General features: G+C 43.0%; 1 protein-coding gene across 2 annotated transcripts in view; it reads left to right on the forward strand.

The window, feature by feature from the left end:
* The window catches only part of PLXNA4 (plexin A4), a 441,339-nt gene that overhangs the window by 371,680 nt on the left and 44,453 nt on the right, over positions 1-25,206 (forward strand). For both annotated transcript variants that reach the window (XM_085213222.1, XM_085213155.1), the window contains 10 exons: positions 121-272; positions 927-1,044; positions 5,790-5,926; positions 7,573-7,740; positions 14,082-14,175; positions 14,734-14,973; positions 15,724-15,870; positions 20,401-20,635; positions 21,021-21,163; positions 23,929-24,197. In XM_085213222.1, coding sequence (XP_085069348.1) covers positions 121-272; positions 927-1,044; positions 5,790-5,926; positions 7,573-7,740; positions 14,082-14,175; positions 14,734-14,973; positions 15,724-15,870; positions 20,401-20,635; positions 21,021-21,163; positions 23,929-24,197 — 1,703 coding nt within the window. The remainder of the gene's footprint in view (positions 1-120; positions 273-926; positions 1,045-5,789; positions 5,927-7,572; positions 7,741-14,081; positions 14,176-14,733; positions 14,974-15,723; positions 15,871-20,400; positions 20,636-21,020; positions 21,164-23,928; positions 24,198-25,206) is intronic.

Consider the following 25,206-nt stretch of genomic DNA (forward strand, 5'->3'; position numbering starts at 1 on the left):
TTATGAGCATCTTTAGTGGTGACAAAAAGGTCTCATACTGCCTCATAGGATGATGTTGTATTTACAAAGGTAAATACAACAAATAAATAAATACTCTTTTTTCCTGACTTGTTTCTCCAGATCAACCCAGTGACAGGCCCTCGTGAAGGAGGGACTAAAGTGACCATCCGTGGAGAGAACCTGGGGCTGGAGTTCAGAGACATTGCATCTCATGTTAAAGTGGCTGGAGTGGAGTGCAAACCACTGGTGGAAGGGTACATCCCAGCAGAGCAGTAAGTTGGGTGTGTGGCAGACAGTGGGCCACAGAACATCTAATACTGATTATTGCTACCTGTGGGGTCTTTGAGGAGTCCATCCCCTCCAGCCTCCCTAAAATCCAAAGAAGATGCCACTCCTCACTAACAGCTCAGGTGCTAATAGTGCATTTATTAGTGTATTTGGTACACTTTGTGTGATCATCATTGGCGTATGGCATAAAATTATCTATTTTTCAAATAACAGCCACCACACGGGTGTTCAAATCCAGTCTGTGAGGCCGCAGCTCCAAGAAGCAGCTTGCTCCATGTGGGAATGATCATTACGATGCAGAGGTGTCCACCATGCAAGACTGGAGGGCAGAGGAACTCCTGAGGCCAGATCTCTGTCCAGTATTTGTCTATATTTGCCTACATAATTAAGTGATGGTATGGTGGTATACAACAGCCAACCATGTGCTTCATTGAGTACCATCAGAATTAAAAAATTTATTTTTATTAAATAAAAAATAACTTAGTGCACAATTTGGATCCTGGACTGGAAAGCAACAGAGAATGTTATAAGTCTACAGTCCATTTCCCAAGAACATGGACTATTTGCTCTGATTTCATCTCACCCAGTTTGCAAAACCATCCCTAAACCTTTGCTTCTGTTTCCTGTTTTCTCCACAGGATAGTATGTGAGATGGGGGAGGCCAAACCCAGCCAGCACGCTGGATTTGTGGAGATCTGTGTGGCTGAGTGCAAACCAGAGTTCATGGCCAGGTCTTCACAGCTCTACTACTTTATGGTAAGATCCTGCAAGAAGATCTCCTGGGCCCTGAAGATCCTCAGACCCTGGGCCACTTCTTAGTGTCTGTTCTCTGACCAAACTCCATCTCTGTGTTCTTCACTGCCATCCTGAGTACACTAAATTGTTCCTTCCATTTCCTTTCAAAATCATTTTTATGAGCAAAAATAGCTCTCCTAATTAATGTTTTAACACTCTATTAATAGTCCAAATTATTAGTCCAGCTTCAGTTTGATACAGCCATGGTCCAAAATAGTACAGAACATCTTCATTAATAGTTAAAAATGCTATGTAGAAAAGTAAAAAGGAAGAGAAGAGAGAAGAAAAAAGAAGAAAGAGAAGAAAAAGAAGAAGAAGAAGAAGAGGAAGAAGAAGGAAAAGAAAAAATAGAAGTAGGTTGTGGGGCGTCAGCTGTGTATACAGACTACACTCAGAAAGCAGCTACATTTCTCTTTTTGGAGATATTGCTTGGACTCACAGATGGGTGTGATACTCTCTCTGTTGGGGACATCAGTATGCAAAGCAGTCAGAAGGGCTATGGGCTCTTTTTTTGCACCACCATAGTGGAGGAAGTTCAGCCTGAGACTGTAGCTTTGCCATAGTGAAAACCTCATGGAAGAGAGAAGCAGAGCCCAGTGCATGCTGCACATTCGACTTGGATTTTTGCTCCTTTCTCCCCTTTTCTGCTCGCTTTTAGTGTCCAAGAGATCTCCTTATTTCTGTAAGGCTCCTTGCTGGGGACATGCAAGCATTGCCTAGCCTTGATCTGTTCAGATCTGTGCAGGTCTGAGATGAGAGGATCTCTTTGTTCGCATCAAAAGCTCTCAACCCCTGCAAGGGAATGAGTCTTTTCTGAAATAATTCACATGCCTGAGCATTTGTTCATGGCAAAGAGAACTGGTAATGAATGCAAATATCTTAGATTTCCCCCTTGAACTGCAGTGATCTCTGTATTTTCCAGTGTCACTCAGGTGTTACTGTGATGTGGGGGGCATAGAAATACCTCAAGAAGTGTCCCCCACCTTGCTGACAGAAGGGCTCTTTCCAGGACATTACACTTCAGCATGTCACCTTTGCTGCTCTTGAAATTACTGTCTGATGTTGATCATCCGTGTCCATCTGTGACAGCTTTTCCCTCCACTTGCTGGCTTTCTGGCTGCCAGCTGTCCCAGCCGTGTGCAAGCGTGAAGTCTGCAGGGTTTTCTCTGCTGCATACCTTGATACCTTTGTGCTAGGCAGAAAAAAACAATGATGCTCCCTAGCCTGCCCATCATATGCCCTCTCCTGTGTCCATTGCTTTCGTAGTGGGAGGTGTTTATTGGCATGGCTTGGCTTCCTCTGATATTTCTGCCAAGAGAGTAGAGATGTTGTTGCACGCATCGCAACATGCCTTGGCGTCCTGCAGTGGTGGGTGGCAGCTTTCAGGAAAGGAAGATGTTTAAAAACCAACGATGGGCACCACCTGGGAGTTAAGTGCTGCTACCAGACACGTAGCAAATCCTATGGAAAATTGCTTTTGCAAAAGGTTTGAAGCAAAACAAGGTTAGATTTGGCCAATAGGTTCCGCCTCCCTCTCTCTTGTGAGAAATGGAAGGGCTGATTATTTGTACTCAACAGAATATTTTATTTCAGTGTTTTGAAAAAGAGCTTAATTTAGAGATGATAGAGCAGTTTTTCTCAACACTTCTATGCAGAACTTTTAGGTTCAAAATGCTGTTAATTTGTTTTTCAAACTGGTCTGTGATCAAAAATGCAAATTGCGTTAGAGAGTTCAATAAGCCAGAAGGGAAACAAAGCATTTGGTTGTATGCTGAAATGGTATTTACGATGAGCTAAATGAATTTTTTTTTTAATTCATTTTATTGCTGTGATTAATGCCATTGTCTTTCAATCCATGAAATATTACCTTCGTTCTTTTCAATTCAGACACAGAAGGAGTTTGCCTTTATTTTGGCTCAGTGTGATTTGGGTTGCTCGGTCTGCATCTCTTCTGGCTCTCTGTTTCAGGAGAGCATTTTGAACAGGCTCAGAGAGGGCTGTGTACTGCCTTTCCAGCTGTTGCTGTTGAACCAATAGAAAGGATATCTGGGTGCATGAACTGTGTGGGTCACGTGTTTCTATGCCCTTATTCCCAGGATCGGTGATGTGGGAGCCAAGGTCTCAACGTACACCACGAGGTCAGTTCAGATACAGCTCTCGTAGCAACTTCTCTGTGGACAGCTTATGCCAAGGAGGTGCTAGAAGAAAGTAAAAGGTTCCACAGCAGAGGAAAGTAGTCAAGACTGTAGATAGATACAGATGATTGGGAGTTGGACTTGTTGAACTTTAAGGGTCCTTTCCAACTCAAACCATTCTATTATTCCATGATTTTCTGGCCTCCTCCTTCCTTCACTGTCACTGTCCACCTCAGCCTATCACAGATCCAATAGACCCCCATGCATTTTCCATCAACTTTCACCAGAATGGAAATGGTAAACAGTCTGGAGGCTGACGTGCAGACATGCTGTGCAGTATTTATGAAGGCCACAGTGAATAATTAATGGATTATTGCAATTTGGAAAGATTAGCCATAAAACCTTTTGTGAAATCGGCACGAAATGCATCAACACTTTGCCAAGGAGCATCGCTGGTATAATTTCAATATGCAAGAGCCCTCAATGGGGCATAAGCATTTGTCATCCTCTGGGAAGAGGGGCAGAAATGCCTGCCCATCAAGGACTGGGACAAGGGGTTCAGATCTTTAACTCAGATGTCATTATCTCGTTTGTAAAGCATCCAGTATTGCACCAAATGGGCAACTTTCAGTGCATTTTCTCACAGGTGGGAAGTAGTCTCCCAACATCCATCTCACGGGTGGCAGTACTTGGTGTTAGTTCTGTGATCACCAGTAAGGAATTGAAGAGGCGTTGCCATCACAACATGAGGCAGTACCCTCAAAACAGAGAAGCCCTTTATACTGAAGACCCTTTCTGCATCTTGTATCCCAATAAAAGCTATTAGAGAATAGTCACAGTAATGTAGAAGGAACAGAGCATTTATTTGTTCTTTTTCTCTTCTTATACATCTTCCCAACCTTCAGCAATTGATAGATGAGGGACTTCTTGAGGCAAAATAGTTTCCAAAACACCATATCAGAAGCAGACAGGTAAACACAAGAAGTGTCCATCTCTGCTAATACATTTTCTACTGGGCTGTAAGTCTGATTTTCATATTCAGCTCTTCCTCCAGGCAGCAGCTTCATTTTTGAACAAAAGCAAAGAGGAAACATGCTGCTGTTTTTCGAAATGGTTAACCAGAAGGGCACAGGGAGAGCTGTGTGTGTGTGAAAGAGGGAGCTATGGTGTGTGTCAGGCATTTTATAAACAGGGATTAATGGTCTCCAAAGCTCAATAAGGTGACTGTGTGTTGTACCTGCTCATTCAGAGGAGCTGAGGAGAGCTTCAAGCATTTGTGTCATCATTCTTAAAGAGAGGGGAAAAAAAAATCTTCATTTAAATGCATATAGTGGCTTTTCACTTGGGACTGAGTGGAAAGTTTTTCTATTAAAATGCAAATGAAAGAATAAACTGTAACTCCAAGTTTCTCCCTGAAAATGGATGTCTCCTCTCTACATTGTGGCAATAGGGTGATCTGTGCTTTCAGAGTGCAAGTATTTTATCTTGCTTTTGGGAAGAGTGGAGTTGGAGGGCAAAAAAGAGGTTTCAGATTCGAGACTCCTTAAGGAATGGTGCCCCTCTTTTAATATACTAATGTTGTGTAACGTTGTGTTATGGTTGGAAAAGAGACTCAAACAAGCAGGAAACTGAGAAAAAAATATTCATCTGTACAACATTCTTTCTTGTGGCTGAATTATTTCAGAGAACAGCTTAACATGAGTGATGCTGCGTTGTATCAGTGCAGGACATGCATGCCATGTGAGACTGTTTCAGCATCAACATCTGATGAAAGAGAAATGTTTGGGGTCATGTGGTAGGCCTGCAAGAGTCAAAACACATATTGAGATGCTCTGAATCTCAGCTCTCTTCCTTCCCACGGAAAAGGGCTGTTAGCACAGGGGGAGGTTTTAGGTGTCCTCCTGAGCTGCACAGTAGGACCTGTTACTTTGGTAGATCAATGAACTTCAGAGTAATCTTTTCAAGACACAGTAGTTTTCAATGCTTGTGAGCTCTGTGAATTTTCTCTGGGGGCAGAGAGTCCTTGTTAAGATCCAATAAGACAATTCAAGACCCAGTTTATCTTGCAGAAATGTTGTTGGAAAAAAAGCTCCTGAGTTGTATCAAATAGTGGAGATCAGAGAGATCATGGCTGCAGTTGCCCCAGGCACAGAGATGACTTTGGAAGCTCAGAGCATTTCTGAATGGGTACAAGGGCAGGCCTTATTCTGCAGGGATTTTGAAATTAGCCTTAGGTCTTGAGTTCATCTTACCAAAGCTGTCATTCAAGCAGTGGTGGAATCACCACCCCTGGAGGTGTTCAAGAGAAGTGTGGATTTGGCACTGAGGCACATGGCTAGTGGACATGGTGGGGATGAGTTGATGGTTTAAACAGATTACCTTAGAGGTCTTTTTCAACTTTAATGATTCTATTAAGGAGACATTCCAGGCTCCTCTTCTACCAGGAAAATATTGGTGTCTTCTGAAGTCCACCTAACGTAGTTAAACTTTCGGGGTTGCCTGCATTTCTCTAGCACTGTAGGTACCTCTGCTCATCTCCAGTGCTTTCAACATGACTCTTTGCTTTCACAGACTCTGACACTCTCTGATCTCAAGCCGAAGCGGGGACCTGTATCGGGTGGCACTCAGGTGACAATTACGGGTAATAACCTCAATGCGGGCAGCAACGTCATCGTGACCTTTGGGCGACAACCTTGCCTCTTCTACAGGTACAGATGAGTTCTTCCTTCCTTACATACCTGAAAGATGTAAGCAATCACAGTCAAGAGACTTCTTCTGCAGCCCAGACAACCTGTCTTTCTAGTAATTCTTGGCAGAACATCTGTTCTGCAGTGGGATCTTTACATTCTTCCCCAGCACAACCTTACTGAGTACGTTGTGGGGTGGGAGAATAGGACTTATTTCATTGTTTTGATTGCTATTTGATGTGCTTTTTCCATGGCTCCTTGTCAAATTTCACTACAATTCTCCACGGTCCCATGCTTTGCTACTTGTTTTGAGAGTATGTAATTTAAAAGATTCATTTTGATGTCCCTACTTTAGAAAAAGTAAAAACGAAAATCTGACAACATCAGTTATAAGCATTAAAACACCTCCCTTTTATCCAAGAATAGTCCCATAGTGCTGAGAAACAGATGACTTGTAGCATTTTAGCTCAGGGTTGGCTCTTGCTCAATTGCAGTTCAGAGGCTTAATGTCAGTGTTACCTGCTGAATATTCCCTGATCCCTGTGAGAATGAGCCTAAATCCAGTTCCCAGGGGCTCCTGCAGCTCAAAACTGCTAAGTGCAATACACTTTACTGCCAGTATTGGTGGAAGCTGAAGACAAAGTTGGCACATTTCTCCCAGCTTGTCTTTGCCAGAAGAAGAAGGGCCCATTCACAGGGAAGCCGGGACTACTGTCCTGGGGCAGGATGTTTCCATCTCCTGGCTGTTGGGATCCTGTTTAGCTGCCTGTCATGACTGCAGAGTGATTTAATATCTGTAATGAACGAGGGTGAAGTCACAGCTTGTATTTTAAAAGGCCAAATGGGAACCGCACTGCTTGGGGTTGCTTTCAGAACAGACTAGGGCGTTTTAGAAGGGATTCAGCATGGTTTTCAGGGAAATTTAAAGAGCACTTGAAGGGTACATTTGAGGTACATGCCATGCTACAAGGGAAGAATGAATTCCCATTTTATCTTTCAAGGGATATGAGATGAGGCCGTGCCACAAATCACAGGGCTGGGAAGGCTGAAGGTGGTAGAAGCTTGGATTTTTGGCTCTTTACTGAAGGCAGTGCCACTGCAATATTCAGTCCTGGAGTTGTATTTGAGCCTCGCCCAAAAGGAAAACATTTACCCAGAATCCATTTTAAGTAAAATCATGAAATGCTTCCCACTACATTAGCACTTCCCATGCAAAGGTCCCAGGCATGTTGCAAATGGCATTTAAACAAGGCTTACAGTCCTAATGCAAGGTAAACTTTATTATCCCAGACTGGAAAGCTGAGGTGCAAACACTCCCTTTTATGAGCTGCTGCTGAATATGCCTGCAGGCAGGAAGGAAACATCCATCATGTATTTAATCGCACAGAAATATTTCTGCAGCGAGGTCTGTTTTGGACTTCCCTTGAGGTTTGTGTTTTGAGATCTGAGTAATAGTGGCTTGTGTAGTTTTACTTAAACTGGTGGAAAGGCAATGCCACTTCCCATGATGAATTTGTCACACAATACTCAGTATATTCCTGCAGCAGTGAGTTCCACCACTTTATAGTTAATAGGTTAAGATCACAGGACGTAGGGGTATGTAACTGGGTTCTTACTGGTTTGCTTCTTGTAGATCCTCGTTTATATTTACTTGCTTCTTCTCACAGGAGATCCACCAAGCACATTGTCTGTAACACCACAGCCTCAGATGAAGGCTTTGAGAAGGTGAAGGTGTCTGTGAGAGTGGACAAGGCCAAAATACATCAGGAGCTGCAGTATGAATATGTGGAGGATCCAACAATCCTGAGGATTGAGCCTGAGTGGAGCATCTTCAGGTAAGCATCCCATGGGCACATCACACCAGTACCTTTTATCTTCCATTGCAGCACTGGTACATTTGTGTTGGTCCTCGATACTGAAAAGTGTTTTCCAAGCATCGTGTTCACTAGAAAACACATATTTATCTAACTCCTTCACAGAGCCCAAGAACCATGAGAGCTGGTGGACTTGCCTTCTGGGGAGACATTAAATGCCAGGAATATTCTGTGTAGTCTCTACAGCACCTTGGATGTGCAGAGTGTACCTGTGGCCATGTGTACCCCTAGGACAACATTTCCAAAGAACCTAGTGAGGGGTGGGCAGGAGCCACGCTTGTTCTCCAAACTGACTCAGTGTAGCCCAAGGCTGAATGAACCTTCATAAGTAGAGCACAGCTTCCTGGCTTAATGCAGCAAAATCCAGCTGCAGTTGCTCACCAGAAGCTTGTCTTGATGTCTCCTGTACCCAAATGCAACCTATCCAAGTGGTATTACATAATATTGGGTCTGTTGTATTCCTGAAGACTTTGATTCTTACCTTTTCTGGTCATAACTGTATTTTGGGTTCCACTGGGCTAAGTGGAACCTTTTCACAGCCCATTGGTCATGACTGTGCTTAGAAAAGAGAATAGTACTCAGGTTTGAAAGCACTTTGTTTACAACGTTCATGTGACTGTTGGCTTAGGACTAAGTATTCACAGAATCATAGAATGGCTTGGATTGGAAGGATCCAAGTATCAAGGATCATCAAGATCCACCCCCTCCTACCACATGCAGGGCCACTATCCTCCACATTTAATACCAGATCAGGCTACCTAGTGCCCCATTCAACCTGGCTTTGAACACCTCCAGGGGTGGGGCAGCCTGTTCCAGCACCTCAGCACTCTCTTGGTAAAGAACTTCCCCCTGATATCCAACCTAAATTTTCCCTCTCTATTCCTTGTTTGGCTGTCATGCTTGAAAGCTCCAGAGCCATCTCCTGAGAAGAAACACAAAGAAAGCCCTGATCCCTACCCTATTGGAGGGCCTTCTTCCTTGTTAGGTACTCTTTTGCTCTTCAGCCCATTGCTGCTGCTTTGGTGAATTTGGAAGGTTCATCTGAAAGTACCTGAGAGGAGCATTTGTCTTAGTTGTGGAAGACTTGAAAACGAGACCCAAATGCTCTCAGAATCCTGCAGAAATAGTTTCAGGAAGAGAGAAACTGGTTATTAAATACACTGGTGTTTCCTCGAAAAGGTACAAAATAAGAAATCTCAGTGTTCCTTCATTCATCCACTGCAGCTCTCAGCTCTCCTGTCAAACAGGATTGATTGGGGTATCTGGGGATTAGGAGCAGGACTCATAAATCCCTTCAGTTCAGCTTCCCTCCAGAAGATGTTTCCACAAATCAATTAGTGCCTTTAATTACCGTGAGGGAATTTACCGATTTAGCTGGATTGAATCTTTACACATCCGGCTTGAAGCTTTCGAGTCTGGATTTTCCATTTTGAGGTTTTATTTTCAGTCAGAGTTCAGGTTATCAGTAAAATGAGAAATCACTTTAGTCCCTTCCTTATGAAAGTGAGTTTAGGGCTGGTTAAAGGGTGCAAGATTGACAGCCAAGAAGAGCAAATTCCTCTGTTATCCCCAGGAAAGTTACAGAATAGGGCCCTTCCTTCATCTGGCTTCAGACTGGGGGATGAGAGGAGATCTCCAGAGCATTTTGCTCTTTGGTTTCTCTTCTGAAGCTCCCAGCAAGAGACAAAAGGTAGCCAAGGAGAGGCTTGAGGTATGCTGGCAAAGTTTTGCTTGGCCATGGGGTGCAGAGACTCTATCCCATTGCTTTCTCAAATGAATCTCCTGTCCTCTCTCCCAGCATAAAGCAAATCAACATGTGTTTATTTCATAGTTGCTACCTTACTTTCAGGGTGTGTAGCTGATAGGTTGGATGACTGAGGCTCTATCTGTCTCATCAATAAGGTACAGCCTCTAATTTTTACTTCCTTTGATATCTCTAAAATCAGAAAGCATCCACTTGATTGGTAGTGACTAATTTTAACCAGATCTATTCACCCCACCTCTGCCTTCATGCCCTTTCTTTTACACCTTTGAATCACTCCAGAAGGTTGTAACTGCAGAGGACAACGCAGTATCTGAAATTATATCTGTGGTTCAGAGTGTCTGGGATCTTTTATGGACTATCACTGTTAATCTGTGCAGCTCTGCCCTGCAGGTTGTAATGGAGGCAATTAGGGTAAAGCAGCCTCAGAGAGCTGGTTGAACACAGTGCCAACTCAAGTACAGAGAGTCAAACAAGAAATAATTTAGTTGAAACATATGGATCTGGAGATAGACTGAGTAGGCTCTTCCTTGCTATATCTGTTATGCAGTATGATTCATTGCAGCAAATGCACTGTGCTTCTTTGATTCATCACTCCTAGCTGAGGACTAAGCTGTTTTGAGGGACAGATGATTGCTGCTAAACTACCTTTGCAAAATTAGTGAATGAAGACTGACTTAAAGCCTTCTCAAGTGCCATTTTCCAAGACAATAAAGAAAAGATCACAGATGATTTATTCCAATAGTCAAAAAATAATAATAAAAAAAGACTCAATCTGAACAGGCAGGTAACTAGAAGATTGTAAGCCTCCATTAATACTTTTAATTGGGATTTGAATTTCATCCAGAAATATCCAGATCTGCAGAATGAAAATTGTGCTTAGAGCTTTGGGGCCAAAGAAGAGTTAAATTAAGGCTCCTGGTGTTGACACCTCTAACTTTATGTTGGAGAGCAGTATCTGTCACTATTCTGTCTGATCTGGGCAAGAAGTGTCTGCAGCTGAAGGCAACGGACAGCAGTTCTCACACAAAAGCAAGTAACAGTTGAATTTGCTTGAGTTGCAAGCTAGACTGAATCTTTAGATGGGTTTGTGTCTTCAGTGGACATGACTATGAGAGTGCATAAGACAAGGGGGAATGGTTTTAAACTAAGACAGGGGAGGTTTAGGTTAGATATTAGGAGGAAGTTTTTCGTGCAGAGGGTGGTGACACACTGGAACAGGTTGCCCAAAGAGGTTGTGGATGCCCCTGGATCCCTGGAGGCATTCAAGGCCAGACTGGATGTGGCTGTGGGCAGCCTGGTCTGGTGGTTGGCAACCCTGCACATAGTAGGGGGTTGAAACTGGATGATCATTGTGGTCCTTTTCAACCCAGGCCATTCTATGATTCTGTAATAAAGATTCTATGACTACTTTGGCTTTATTTTTGCAGAGGACAGACCCCTCTCTGACCCACCACTCTTACTGTGCTTAGAAACTGTGGTCTGAGCCTTCTAAGCTAAATTTCCAAAACAAATAGAGAATTTTTAACACATGGGTTTAAAACTGTATGCACAGACGTGGTTGATTAAATAAAAGGGTTTATTTATACATACACACACTCATATATGTATATATTTATATATGCACATGAATTTGATATGTCTGGAACACATTAAATTGTTGAGCAAATATGTGAAATCCCTTCTAGTTTGAGTCAGCAGAGATTCATAAAAATAATACATGATGATAAAAATAATAAAAGCCCACAGCCAAAAATCCACATGAAATGAGATAATGGATAAAGAAAAACTTGGTTTGTGGATTTATCTTCTGGTTTCTGAAAAGCAAGGTCTCTCTGGAAGATGTCTAGGATATCTAAGTTGAAAATGAATTTTGGAGAGAAGCTATTTTTTCTATAAGGCAAGGATGGGAAAGTTCTCTTGTAAGTGAATGTGTGACTTCAGAAGAGATCCTCTGTGTGATCAAGAGAGCTCAGCCATTCAAACAGACCTCACAGAAATGGCAAAATATACCCTTACCCCATGGGAAATTTCTCACTACTGATGGATAGTGAGAACTTAAGGTACTCTGCAAAGCTCACAGCGAGATGTGGTTCATACAGGCATTGCTTGAAAGACCATAAGGAACCTGTCAGAGAAGTGTCACAGAAGCACCTGCAGAAAGATGCTGTCGTGACAGCACTTGTTGATAGAGCTCATGGCTTCGCCATTACCTGTTGCTAAAGACTTGGTGTTTGTGGTCAGAAGAATGGTCACATAAGTGTCTCCATGTCTTGGAAAGTTGGCAAAAACTTTCTTTATGGCAGTGGGGTAGCCTTCCTTGTGCCATCCTTCCTTCACCTATTCTTAAGATGACTCTAGATTTACAGACTTCTTGAGCAAAATTAAGTTTAAACTTGTACATACTTAATTTAGGTCTGGTTTTGGTCCAGAAGCCAGCAAGTAGAGATACTCCTCATCCTTACCATCAAGCAATCTTTCTTCCTTGAAAGGCAGAATAGCTTCATCCATTCTGTTTATTGGAAGTATTCTCTGGTCCTTGCTATACCACAAACCATGACCAGACATTGCCTAGGAGAGTGTTAAGACAATTTAAACCAAGCCAGTAGAGTTTTTAAAAGCATTAATGGCCACCAGCCAATGTATGAGCTGATGTCCTGGCCCTGTTGGTTATCAGTGTGGAATTAGCTAGAGGGGCTGAAGTACAGGCTGGAGTAGGCTGCTCAGGGTGGTGGAGGAATTGCCATCCCTGGAGGTGTTCAAGATGTTCAAGATGGGTAGATGTGGCACTGAGGGATATGGCTTAGTGGTGTGGTGGTGATGGGTTGATGGTTGCATTAGGTGATCTGAGTGGCCTCTCCAAACTTAATGATTCTATGATTCAGTCCCAGCTAGCTGCAACCAGCTCTCTGAAATCTGATAGCTGCACTGCTCAGCAGTGCAGCATGTTGGCATTCATTTTTACATGCCCTATCTGATTAATAATGGAATACATAATAGAGGAACTTGAAAAACAAGGATTAGAACTAGGGGAGATCTGTGGGCCAGCTCAGGCATCTTCCCTGCAGTTTGTCTCTCCTCTGGTGTTTTCTCCAGTCTCATTTATAATGCACTTTTTTCACCTTTCATGCATGCAGAGGTTTACCTAGAAGCTGGAAAGAGATTCTAGGCTTTCTATTCCCCATCCCATATGAATACAACTGATTTCTGCATCTCTCCTTCCCATTCTCAGTAAAGAAAGAGTTCCAGGAAATAAATTGAAGCCTGGAGAGTTTCCAAGGAGGGTTGCAGAGGCAGTTGTCAAAACTGATGAGAGTGCTCCACCTCCCTGGGAAATCTAAAGCTCTGCAGCAGAGGCTGGGCCGTCCACTGATGACATTGCCTCATTTTATCTTGGATGCTGAAGTCCTGACAGCTGAAGTTTTCACTTTCTCAGATGGCTCTTCCCCCTTCAGCCCTTGTGCCCTGTTGCCTCTGCTACAGGCATTCATGAGATGAAAAGGAAGAGCCCATCTGGCTGAGCAGTGCTTGGTTTGAGATGGCCAAACCTTATGGTGAACCCTTCCCCTCAATGCAGAGCTCAAAGACAACCCATATGCGTTCCTTTGCAGTTTCCTTCCTCCCTCTCCTGAAAGTCCCACAAAAGTAATGTTGATTGCAGATGGAAGAGGCAAGGGAATGGAAAGAAGAGTGTTTCTGAAAGCTCTTTCGTTCTGGTGATATTGATTACATGGAATGAGAAGGGCTCTGTTTATGTCTTGTCTTCTTAAGTGGCCTGAGAGAGATGTAACAAAAGCAATAAAATCTACCAAAGGCAGGGTCATGGCTTGTATGAATGAGTTCTCTCAGGACATAAAACTTTGGCTGAGCAAAAGGACACAGTGACTAGAAATCTCTATTCTACTCCATAGTGTAGAGTGCTGATTCTACATCATTTGCAGACTGTATCTGCTTAGGTCACCCAATGGAAACCAAGTCTAAACACATCGGCTCTGTTTCTTCTCAGTGTTGCAGATCAGGGCTCCCTGGCAGAAATGAATTAGATGGTTCACTGAGGTGACATTGCCTTATTCAGAATGATGCTTTCTATAACACGTTTAATATTCAAGACAAATACAGAATGCAAATAAGATAGCACTGAATCCTGAACAGTTGCTTACACAGGACAGATGCTTTGAGGGTTTCTTAAAATCACAACTTTACACACTATAGAATGATCTGTGGACCACTCTGAAAAGCTTCTTTTAGATTTTCTGCTCTTCTCACCACCAAAGTTTGTAGCTATTTAGTCCTAACAGAGAAGATCACCCAGATGCTGCTTGATGGAACAGTTTCTGGAAGCATGCAGTTTTACATATTTTTCCCCATGTGAATGAGTTAAAAAGCCTTGTTTGTTTTGTTTGACTTCCTTTGGTCCCGTGAGATATGGTCAGACACTTTACAAACAACATTTAGGAATACAGGTCACCCACTGCTGGTCCATTCAGTCCTGATATGTATTAACTGGTTTTATGCTCTTCTTTTGTTTCTTTTTCTCTAGTGGCAACACACCCATTGCAGTGTGGGGAACTCACCTAGACCTGATCCAGAACCCTCAGATCCGGGCAAAGCATGGTGGAAAGGAACATGTAAATGTGAGTATTGCTACTAATCTGCAACTGCAGGAGAAGACATATCCATGGTGGTGATAGAGGTGCCTAACAGCTGTGGAGGCTGAAACCTCCTTTTGCATTCAGAGAAGAGGGCATGATTTCTTTTAAGAAAGACACGAGATGGCCAATTAATAGAGTCATGGAATGGCTTATGTTGGAAGGGACCTTGAAGACCTCATGCCATGGGCAGGGTTGCCACCTGCTTGATCAGGGCCCTGTTCAACTTGACCTTGAACTCCTAACACGTCCAGGGATGGGGCATGCTCATCTTCTCTGGGCGACCTGTTTCAGTGCCTCACCACTCTCTGCATAGAGAATTTCTGCTGCAGTTCAAGCAGTACCCAGTCTCAAATTCCTGGTAGGAATGGGTTATGTTTTGATGCAGTGGATCACCAGCTTGTCTCTTGGTAGTAAAGTTTTTCTGCTCCTCAGTGTCCTCTGTGAGTAGGTGAGCTAGCATTGCATCAAAAAATGTCAACCTACCAGTAGAGCTGTGCACATTTTCCATAAACTCTTCTTGTGTTGGGTTTCTCTCTCCAGAACTGTGAGGTGCAGAACAGCACAGAGATGACCTGCCAGGCTCCTGCGCTGGCTGTTGACCCTAGTCACCAATCTGAGCTAGCTGAGCGTCCAGAGGAGTTTGGCTTCATTCTCGACAATGTGCAATCCTTGCTGATCCTCAACAAAACCAATTTCACTTACTATCCAAACCCTATCTTTGAGGTTTTCAATCCCTCAGGGATCTTGGAGTTGAAGCCAGGAAGTCCAATCATACTGAAGGTGAGATGGGGACCAAGAACTGGATAAGGATGGTCAGACACATGCTGCTTATTGCCATTTTGTGTCTGCCAACAACCCACTAATCATAGTGGAATCCCGACACTGTCCCAGAGGTTTCCTCCACTCATTAAAGCCTATCATATTGCATCACATCAATCACTATTTGCAAACATCACACCACTCATTGCTCTGCATCTTCCAGTACCCATAACTAAAAAATGTAAACTGCTTTAGCCACTTGTGTGCTGCCTAAATTTGCATCCAATGCTGTTTGCTGTACCCAAGCCCATTTCTTGTCTTTTAGACACTTTTCTCTCATCCTTGGGAAAATCCCACATCAATCCTCCATCATGTCTTTAACCTGAATAGCAACACAAAGAACAAATTATATGCTTGAACATTTCCATATCAGCAGTTGTATGAGATTCATATGCAAATAAATGAGCACGCATGCAGAATACCTGCTTGCACATTTGGAAATATGTTTCAGTATTGCCTGATCATTTTCTGCTTGTGAAAGATTTGTGTGGAGTTTGAGGGAAAGAAATAGGACAGGCAGCTTTGACTGATAATAGTCTGTATTTATGCTGTCTTCTGTAGGATTTTTGAGCAGCTTTTGCTTACTAAGTGAGTGAGTTGCAAACTATGAATACCAAGTGCAATGTTAACACTGGAATAATAGAAGTAGAGATGGAGGGAAAACTTTTTTGTAATACAATTTTTTGAGTCACGATACTCCTTTCTACCCAGGGCAAGAACCTGATCCCACCAGTGGCAGGAGGGAATGCCAAGCTGAACTACACAGTTCTGGTTGGTGAGAAGCCCTGTGTGGTGACTGTATCAGATGTGCAACTACTGTGTGAGTCCCCAAACCTCATTGGGAGGCACAAGGTGATGGTAAGTGATGCTTGAAACTCAGCCTTTCTTCCATGGGTTTGGTGGAAGGGTACAGCAATGTGTTTCCTTCACCATTTGCCTTCTGTAGAACCTAGAAATATCAAAGCCCCTTCTCAGTACAATACTCCTGTCAGTTAATCCTGGGAGAGTAACTTGGAGATTTTTGCGGACGGTGAGGGACCTTTTGGAATCATAAAACTTTAGGATGATTTTCCTCTTTCTTTGTGCAGCCTGTATGAACCCCAGATGCTCCTGTGAATTCTTATGTGTAACTTATTCCCCACATGACAAACTGTGTTAAATGTATCAGTTTCCAGCAATTAGCAACAGACTGGTGGCTAAAATTTGTGCAGGATATGGACTGCAGTGTGACTTTGAGATTTTGACATCTATACAACTTAGTATGGTGTTGCATATCCTTCCTGAACCTGTGAAAAAAGAACCAGCGATTACATCAGAAGGAGCTTCCTCCTCTCTCCACTGATTTATTCACTCCTTTACTTTCCTCTCAGTAATTTGCATGCCTCAGTGCTCTTGCTTGATAAACAGCACACCAGCAAACTCATCTGAGTTGTGCAGAGCTGTGGGTGGAAGCAGAGATAGCTGACAGCAGACATACAGATGATCAATGCTTCTCATTGCCCACGATCAACTTTTTTCCAGCTCTCTGTTGCCCTCCCAAATCTGATATATGCTTATTTAATTCAGTGTAAGGAGATTTGCCAAGTTTCATGGAGAGACAATGCCTTCCTCTTTAAAACAAGAGGGACTGTCTTTTAGAGAATTGAGAGTTTATGGTGACTGTGTTGAGTCTGATTTGTGACTGCTGTTGGGACACGTCATACTGGCTACTTTACCTTTCTGTTCCGAATTTTGTCATATGGAAAATAGAGGTAGTAATCCCTTTCAGTCATGCACATATGCTGTGGCTCTCAGTTCATTGGAAAGCATTTTAATACAGTCCAAGAAGAAAAATAACAAACATGAGATTTTCTCTGTGTAAATATGAAAGCTTTGGAACAGAGCAATATATGTTGCCTGTAATTTTCGTGAATTTCGTTAGACATATGTTTAGTCAGAGAGGGACAAAAACAATCCTAGAGAGATAAAACTCAAAGTCAGGTGAGCAATTATCAACTCGTGGGGATCAGGGAGGATGAACATCTGGCCAGGCCTTGCTAATTGGGAAGACTCCTCTGTTCCCACAGCTTGGGACAGCTTAAGAGAAACCTCAGAGAAAGAAATAATCCCTTTTTGAGGACACTGATCAAACAAGAGATACTGTTGGAAAAAATGAGAAGGTGATTGCATTGAAGCCTATTGATGAGCATCTCTGTTAGGGGCAATTGGCAGATTTCTTTGTCTAAAGCCAGCAATAAGGCAAACCTTTGACAGGATCTGGGCTGGGAACCAAACACAGAAGCTCAGCTGTGATGGAGGCCAGTGCCCAAGGATGGACTTTGCATCTATAACTTACCAGGGGGACAGCTGGGCTGGGAAATGCCTCCTCCAACATGGCACAGCAGCTCTGTTGCCCATGTTTCACAAGAATGTCACTCTGATGGTTGGGATAATTGACAGGTATTTCTCTCGGGTCCTTCTCCTGCTTCTGATGATGATTTCCTGTGTGACCTTGAGCTAACTGCTGAGCAAAGTCTTTCCTGCAAAGTGAAGTGGCCTAGATCTGAGAGGAGACCACAGCTCTGAACACTGTGATTATTTCAAAGGGAAGGAAGAGTGACAGTGACACATGTTGGTGTCAGCATGTTTTTGCTCTACTTTAACTTTCTTTTATGCAATCACAGAGTTAAATACTTGAAAAAATATATATTAAAAATAAAAAACAACACAGGCACACAAAAAGGGCAGAGCAGTGGTTGATAAAGATAGCTTAAAGCCTAGGGAGAAGCTCTTTTTCAACTGAAAGAAACATTGACAAGGAAGTGTAACCATGGTAGAGAAGACCTGCAGCGTAGAGACGGAGGACATTAGGAGGAGTACTCATATTCATAGTATGCATTTACAGACAGAAAGTTACATTGATGTCTCTGTATAGTGAGTGGAGAGATGGTCAAGTGTACTGCCTTAAATTCAGGGCACAGTTTGCTCAAAGCCAGACACGTTTTGTTAATGCAAGCTTGCACTAGGAAAGACACTATCATAGACACTGTCAAGTTTTGTACAACAGGAGTTGAAGAAACTCTGTCTTGAACCACTACTGGTCGTCCCTATGTCTTTGCTGGAAAAAGACTTGTATCTGCCATCGTGCTATTTGGAGAAATGCCAGTTAAATAGGCCAAACAAGTGACCAAACTGTTCTTTAGAGGTACAGAGTTTGGTTATCTGGAAGTTGATTCCTTGGAAAAAATGCAGGACCTAAGAAATAAAGTAGGGTTATTTCTGTATATTTTCCTGTTTCATTTTAGTGCTCACAAATAGTACTACAGCCTTGCAGGCTTCCTTCTCCAAGAGACACATTCCCTTAGATCATGGCAGTTTGTGGACTGTGAGGATTTCTCAGTGTTGAAAACAACTTTGGAGAGGAACTTTTCTAGGCATATACCTCTGGGAGTCTAACTCAGGTATGCATGTCAAAAGTTTGGTGAGAGGAATCCCACTCATGGAGCCAGGCTGTTCTGTGGGTTTTGAGGACAGTCTTGCACTGAGGCTTGGGCTGGGATTGTTTGACTCTGGACTGATATTCCATCAAAGGTCTCCTTTCACTGCCAGGTCTGGATGAAAAAGGCCACTGTAGGAAACAGAAAATGATGATAATGACTCCATTTATTGATCCACCATGACAGGAAGGAAATTGTGTGAACTAGTGAGCCAATTTTGCTGTCATCTTGGGAGGATTTGAGACAGTGGTCTATGTCAAAAGGCAATAGCTTCCAGTGAGCAGATTAATGTTTGACTTTGGAAGTTTGTCTTAGCTGGACTTGCCACATACCAGTACCAAACATCTACCCTTTGCAAGCTTTATGAAGTGGAATTTAACCTTATATCTCGGAATAGACAGGAAAAATAGCTTCTATTTCTTTGACTTATATGGGTGCTAGATTGTTCTTTGCCCAGTGAAGATGCTCTACAAAGTGTCCATGTCATGCTGAAGAACTTGTCATCTAACACTATTAGTTGGTCAGACAAGCTTAGATTTGGTTTAGTTTCTAGTTTTGGACATTGTTATGGACTCCATGATCCTTTGGGGCCCCTTCCAACTCAAGATATTCTATGATTCTATGTTTCAAGAGCGCAACTCCAAATACTTACAGGTATTCAGGGCATAAGAGGACCTTGTGGATGACAATGGCATATTCCAGACTGTCACCTTTAGTCTGACCAAAATAAAAAGATTTGGGCTAGGTGGCATTGTTCAAGACACACTGAGGAACAGGCTACAGCTGGTGCTGGTGTGAAACAGAACTCAGAGGCTGCAATTGAGGCCATAAATAATTTCCAGAAGATGATGGGAATACAGAGATTCATGTCCCCAGAAAGACCTGTGGTGGTGAGAGGCTCTCACAACATCACGATACTTCAAACTGCTTGAGTGGCATCTTCCTAGATTCATGCTGATCCATAAGCAGTGTTCCCATACTAGAGCACACTATTAGAAACTTTCCTTCTATATCTCAGACTAGTCAGTAGTACTTTTCCCACTGCCACTCAAACTTATCCTGTTTTACAGATAGTCTCAAGCATTCTTGCAGTAGCCTTGAACAAGTAGCACCCTGTGGGATTACTTTTGGGAATGGTGTGCATGTTGTGTCAGTGGGATCCCAACAGACTTTCTTCAGCAGAGTATTTTGTTGGTACACAGCAGTACTACCCGCAGGGTTCCTTTCCTGCTTTTAAAAGCAAGATCTCACAAAGACACTTGTCCCAGATTCCTGAGAACCTCCAGGAATGCATGGAGAGCAGAAAGCTCTGACTGGTTTCCTGTCCCACTGGTAAGCATGCAAAGTTCTTTAGCTCATGTGACACAACAGCTAGGTGAGGGGCTGCAAAGAGCATGGGCCAGGCTCTGTGGCTTTTGCTTTCCAGATACAGTTTTCTCAACTTGAAGACTGAAAAGTCAATTATGACTCTGTAATTTCTGCATTCCCAGTGCCCTAACTCATAATGAAGTTAGGGCCCATCAGACCATACCCAAGAATCACCTATCTTGTATGCATCCTGGGACTGATATTAAGACAGTGCATAGCTGTTTAGGACATTGGAGGAAAGCCCCAAACAATTCCTACATTTTAAATAGCCAGGGCTTTGGTACTGGTAAGACTTGTCTCACTAGAAATCCTCTGTCAATCTGGTTTATGGTGGCATTACCAACAGAGCTGTGTCCAAGTGAGATTTCAGATGCTTTTAGCCATTCTGTATCCAAGTACTTCATACTCTATTTAACTTGAGAAGTCATCGTTCATGTGTTATCATCCAAGTTTGACTTGCATAACAGCCTTAATTGGGATGATGATGGACTTCCTCCTGCGTGTTTGACAGTTTCAATGCAATTTTATCCTGCCTTCCCTCCAGGCTCGTGTAGGAGGGATGGAATTCTCCCCAGGGATGGTCTACATCTCTCCAGACAGCCCTCTCAGCTTGCCAGCTATTGTCAGCATTGCAGTGGCAGGTGGCCTGCTCATCATCTTCATTGTGGCTGTGCTGATTGCCTACAAGCGCAAGTCCCGAGAGAGTGACTTGACCCTCAAACGCCTGCAGATGCAGATGGATAACCTGGAGTCCAGGGTGGCACTTGAGTGCAAAGAAGGTATGGTGAGGAAAGAAGGCTGATATTGTGTCAGGAGAAAGAAATCCAGCTGCAAAGCTTTGAGCCAAAATATCACCAAGCAGCAGGGGTGTTGAACTCCTAGTTCAAGTCCAGGTCTAATCTGACTTTGCCCATTTTCTCTGAGTCCAGTCTTCCTCCACCTTGTGTTAACTGCATTTGCTAGCTCAGTGGCCAGAGAGAGCCATCGTCCTGGGGAAAGATGACGTGATGGGAAAAGTGAGACTGCTCTTGTCTACCTTCTTCTTCCTCTCCATTTGTTGTTTCTCCATTTATGCCTCATTCATGTGAGGCTGAATGTCTTTTCTGTTATGATGAGAGAGATCTGAACTGTTATTGATGTATGTTTTGTTTGTTTTTGCATCAGCTTTTGCAGAGCTGCAGACGGATATTCATGAGCTGACAAGTGACCTGGATGGAGCAGGGATCCCTTTCCTCGATTACAGAACCTACACCATGAGGGTGCTTTTCCCTGGCATTGAAGATCACCCAGTCCTGAGAGATCTGGAGGTATCAGCATTGCCAACTGCAAGATGTGTTGTGACAGTGGAGAGGACATGATGGCTTACAATACTGTGTCTTACCAGGGACAAAACAGTACCTCATTTACGGTCTAGATTGGAAAAAGATGGGTAGATGTAGATGTTAAATTCTGTTTGATCACTCATCTATTCACAATAGCAGCATGCATCTAAGTGAATTATTAGTTTGCTGTTTTAAGCTCCCCCTTGGTCTCCATCCTGTTTGAGTTTGTTTTTTTTTAGACCATGCAAGGGCCAGGAAAAAAAGTTTGAGGTCAGAACAGTATACCTGTGTGTATCACACCAGCTTTGTCAATTGCTTTGCAGTGAGGTCAGAGATATACAGCATCAGTCTGCCCATAACCTGCCTCTGTGTGCCCTGCATCCCAGCTCTCAGTACTGCAGCAGTGTGAGGATGGTGAGACGTTGCCCAGCTCTGCTAGTGTCTGCATGCTGCCTGCACTATCTCCTTGGCAGCATGAGTTTTACAGACCTTGATGACGTTGTTCATTCTGGTTCAGGGCTTGGCAGATAGACAGGACCTGCTTTAGTGATACTTGAGCCAGAGAAGCAGGTCATACACCATGTCCAAGGCCAGCAAGGTCCTTGGCTGAACTCTACAAAGTCTCTGGCAAACTCTGTGCCTCAGAGAGGCTCTGGCATAGAGAGTTTCCTGGAGGCAAAGACTTGAGTTAGTTGGCAGAGAGGAGGAATAGGATTTGGCACAGACAATTCCATGCTTGGCTGGCTGTGTAATCAGAGGTTTCTTCTACGTTTTGCTCCTGTACTTCAAGAGAGCCAAACTTCATTAAACTGTAAGGTGAGAATCATTAAAAAATGATCTGGAAGCATTGAGGACTTGTGGTAATGGCTAGGAAGCTGCAGAACACATTGATTACTGTAGAGCTTTGCTTTTGGGATACAACAGCTTCAACAAATGAGCACACAAGATGAGAGTATGAGTTTCTCCTCCATGTACATACACACACGCAAGCACTTTTATCATACCCACAGCTGGTTTCAAAGTGTGTATTCATTAACTTCAGCCAGCTGACCACCAAAGAGTATCTGATCCTTACAGAGCTTTTAGCATGGATGCTCTCATATGAAGGTACGTGCAGAGAGACACAGATTTAATGTTTCAATCTGCCACTTTTGATTCCAGGTCAGTCTAACAGAACTTAACCTGATCTAGCTGCAGGTGTTTCTGTTCATTGCAGGGAGTTGGACCTTTAAGGGTCCATTCCAACTCAAACAGTTCTATGATTCTATGATCTCCCCTTCCTCTCTTAATTATTTTTTTCATCTTTGGGTTTCTGCCCCCTTCTACAGTTCTTTCAGTGTCAAAATCTTTGGATACCAGCAAACCAGAAAGGAGTTTCCATCTGCTCCTTACTCTGTAGCACCTAGATGGAGCCAGTACTTACTGGGAAAAGGCCCCAGAGATCCTGAAGTCAGGAGGTCTTACTTATTTCCAGCTCATTTGCTAATTAACTGTTTCCAGATGCATTACAAAATACTTCTCTTGTTATTTTTTTTTAATTCTACATAGTAACCTGGGGATAGACAATATTAAATGTTCAAGCAAGTGAGTTAAAAATAATTATTAGCAGGATGAGTGGTAGTGGTTGGTTGATTGTCTCAAGCTATTTAGTAAGTAATTTATTTTCAGTTTGCAAAAACAGTTAAGATCTCTAATTTGCAGAATAAAAAAGTAATGATTCTTTATGGGGACTTGCATTACTTGGTCATTTAAGCATGCTAGCTTGGATTAAAGTGCCAAAATGAGGCGGTTAATACATTCTTACAGCAGTGGCATGTGTTGCTCCGAGTTGTGAGTCTCCACCTTCCAGGAATGTTTTTTGAAGGGATGAAAGAAACATGAAGAAATGAGTTTGGGGTTCTCATTTAGGACAGTGGTGTAGCATATAAAAGGATGAAGTATACCCATGGTGTGTGGCTTTATTTTGATCCGGAGACAGAGGGGCAGGAAAGGATAATGCCCACTGTAGACTGTGGCATCCAGGGTTCAGTGTTAAGGTCCTGAATTGTTCTACACCAAACCTAGTTCACCAGCCTTTCACAAATGAGAAATACCTATCATCTTACCAATTACCCTGTCTCTAAACAATCTCACCTCCCAAGCCCCAGGGTCCTACTGCCTTAGGACATTGAAAATAGGTTCCAGCTCTGTGCCCTCTCACACTTTCTTTTGTCTGTGGTTCAGTGGGCATGATGGTGGTGGGTTGATGTTGGACTACACAGTCTTTTAGTGTTTTTTTCCAACCTTATTCACTCTGTGATCTAGTTCTTCCAGGGATTAAAAAGAGATGTTAGAGGTGGATAGAGTGAGACTTCAATCTGACAGCAATAAGAATACAGTATGCTATGATACCACATCCAGGCATCAGCAATTTCCTCTGGATGTACCGTTCAGAGAGTAGCAGAGCTTGAAAATAACCACCTGGCTGTGGTTGGAATGTCTGTCTGTCTTCCTGTCAAATGACTCTCTTCCTTCTTAAAGAACTATACTCCAAAATGAAAACGTTTCTTTCTTTTTAATTTTCTTTGCTGTTGGAGGCAGCTTTTCCTTTTCCGTATCTCAGATCTGACTTCTACTTGTTGTTGAATTATATAGCTGGAAGAAATGGAGGGCTGAGAGCAGAGAATTAGCAAACGGTGTATGACTTGTTTGGGAATGTCCTGCAAGTAGGCAGTGAAAGAAAGGCATGAACTTTTTTTTTCCTCATACAGGTCCCTGGCTATAGGCAAGAACGGGTGGAGAAAGGCCTCAAGCTCTTTGCACAGCTCATCAACAACAAGGTTTTCCTGCTATCCTTCATCCGCACGCTGGAGTCCCAACGCAGCTTCTCCATGCGCGATCGTGGCAACGTGGCCTCGCTGATCATGACAGTGTTACAGAGCAAGCTGGAGTATGCTACTGATGTCCTCAAGCAGCTCTTGGCTGACCTCATAGACAAAAATCTGGAGAGCAAGAACCACCCCAAACTGCTGCTCCGGAGGTAAAGATATCCAGGGCTGGGCAACCTGCAGCCCACTATCTAACACAAACATGCAGTTCCATTTTGGACGAAAATGATAAATTTGCTTGATTTTGGTTCATGCAGCAGAGTATGAAATTGTATATAGTCACAGCTCACATGACCCTGTAGAGCTGGCATGAAGCTGTTTGCAGGGAAAGATGAATAAGGCAAGTAGGGATGAGTGAAGGCTTTGCTTTCCTTTACTGCTTTGCTGCTTTCTGCCTTCAGCCAGTGATTGAAACTTTTACTACTATTGCATTATCTGTGGATTTTAATGTGAATCTTCAGAAAACTTTGTAAGAGCAGCAAGAGGCCACATTTCATAAGCCTTATTTTGGATTTGTGCTAGACCAACAAGTATATGACATAAAACAGGCTGTGTAATATACTTGGACTGCATGGTGAATAAATTGGAAGTTGCCTTATCATGCCTGAGAGGTGGACAAATCTGCTGTGCTTCATGTTTCTGAGTTACCTGCATATGTAGTCTTCTTCAGCTGCATTGTGTGATCTTCTCTCTCTTCCTCATCATTGGTCAGTTGAATCCAGAAGGCAGAGCTGAGCAGGACAACAGAAATGATTTCATTTGGGTTTGTGCTTCATGGTCTAATGTCCAGGGTTGTGTGGAAAACCTTGAATATGCTGCTCTGTGGTTAATGTAGTCTCCTTGCTTAGGGAAAGGCTGCATTTTCTCCTTTTAGGATCATATTAATCTTCTTTCTATGGTTTGAACCAACCCTTCTGCTTGAAGTCAGGACTTTAAGTAAAAAAGAGCCTTTGCCACTGCTCAGAGCTGTGTTTGAGGTGCTCTGAGCTGATTATAATGGATGGCTCAGGCAGAGGAGAGGTCTGTGGTGCCTGCTGGGTGAGTTTTCTTCTGGAACACAGCCCATCATGAAGTACCAGCAAAAGGAAGAGCAGTAGGCATTTCCTGGCATTCAGAGTAGCAACACCAGGGGCAGAAAATGGTCTTCACTTCAGCATTATT

Source organism: Meleagris gallopavo, chromosome 1, assembly GCF_905368555.1.
Source record: "Meleagris gallopavo chromosome 1, MGAL_WU_HG_1.1, whole genome shotgun sequence".
Taxonomy (NCBI): domain Eukaryota; kingdom Metazoa; phylum Chordata; class Aves; order Galliformes; family Phasianidae; genus Meleagris; species Meleagris gallopavo.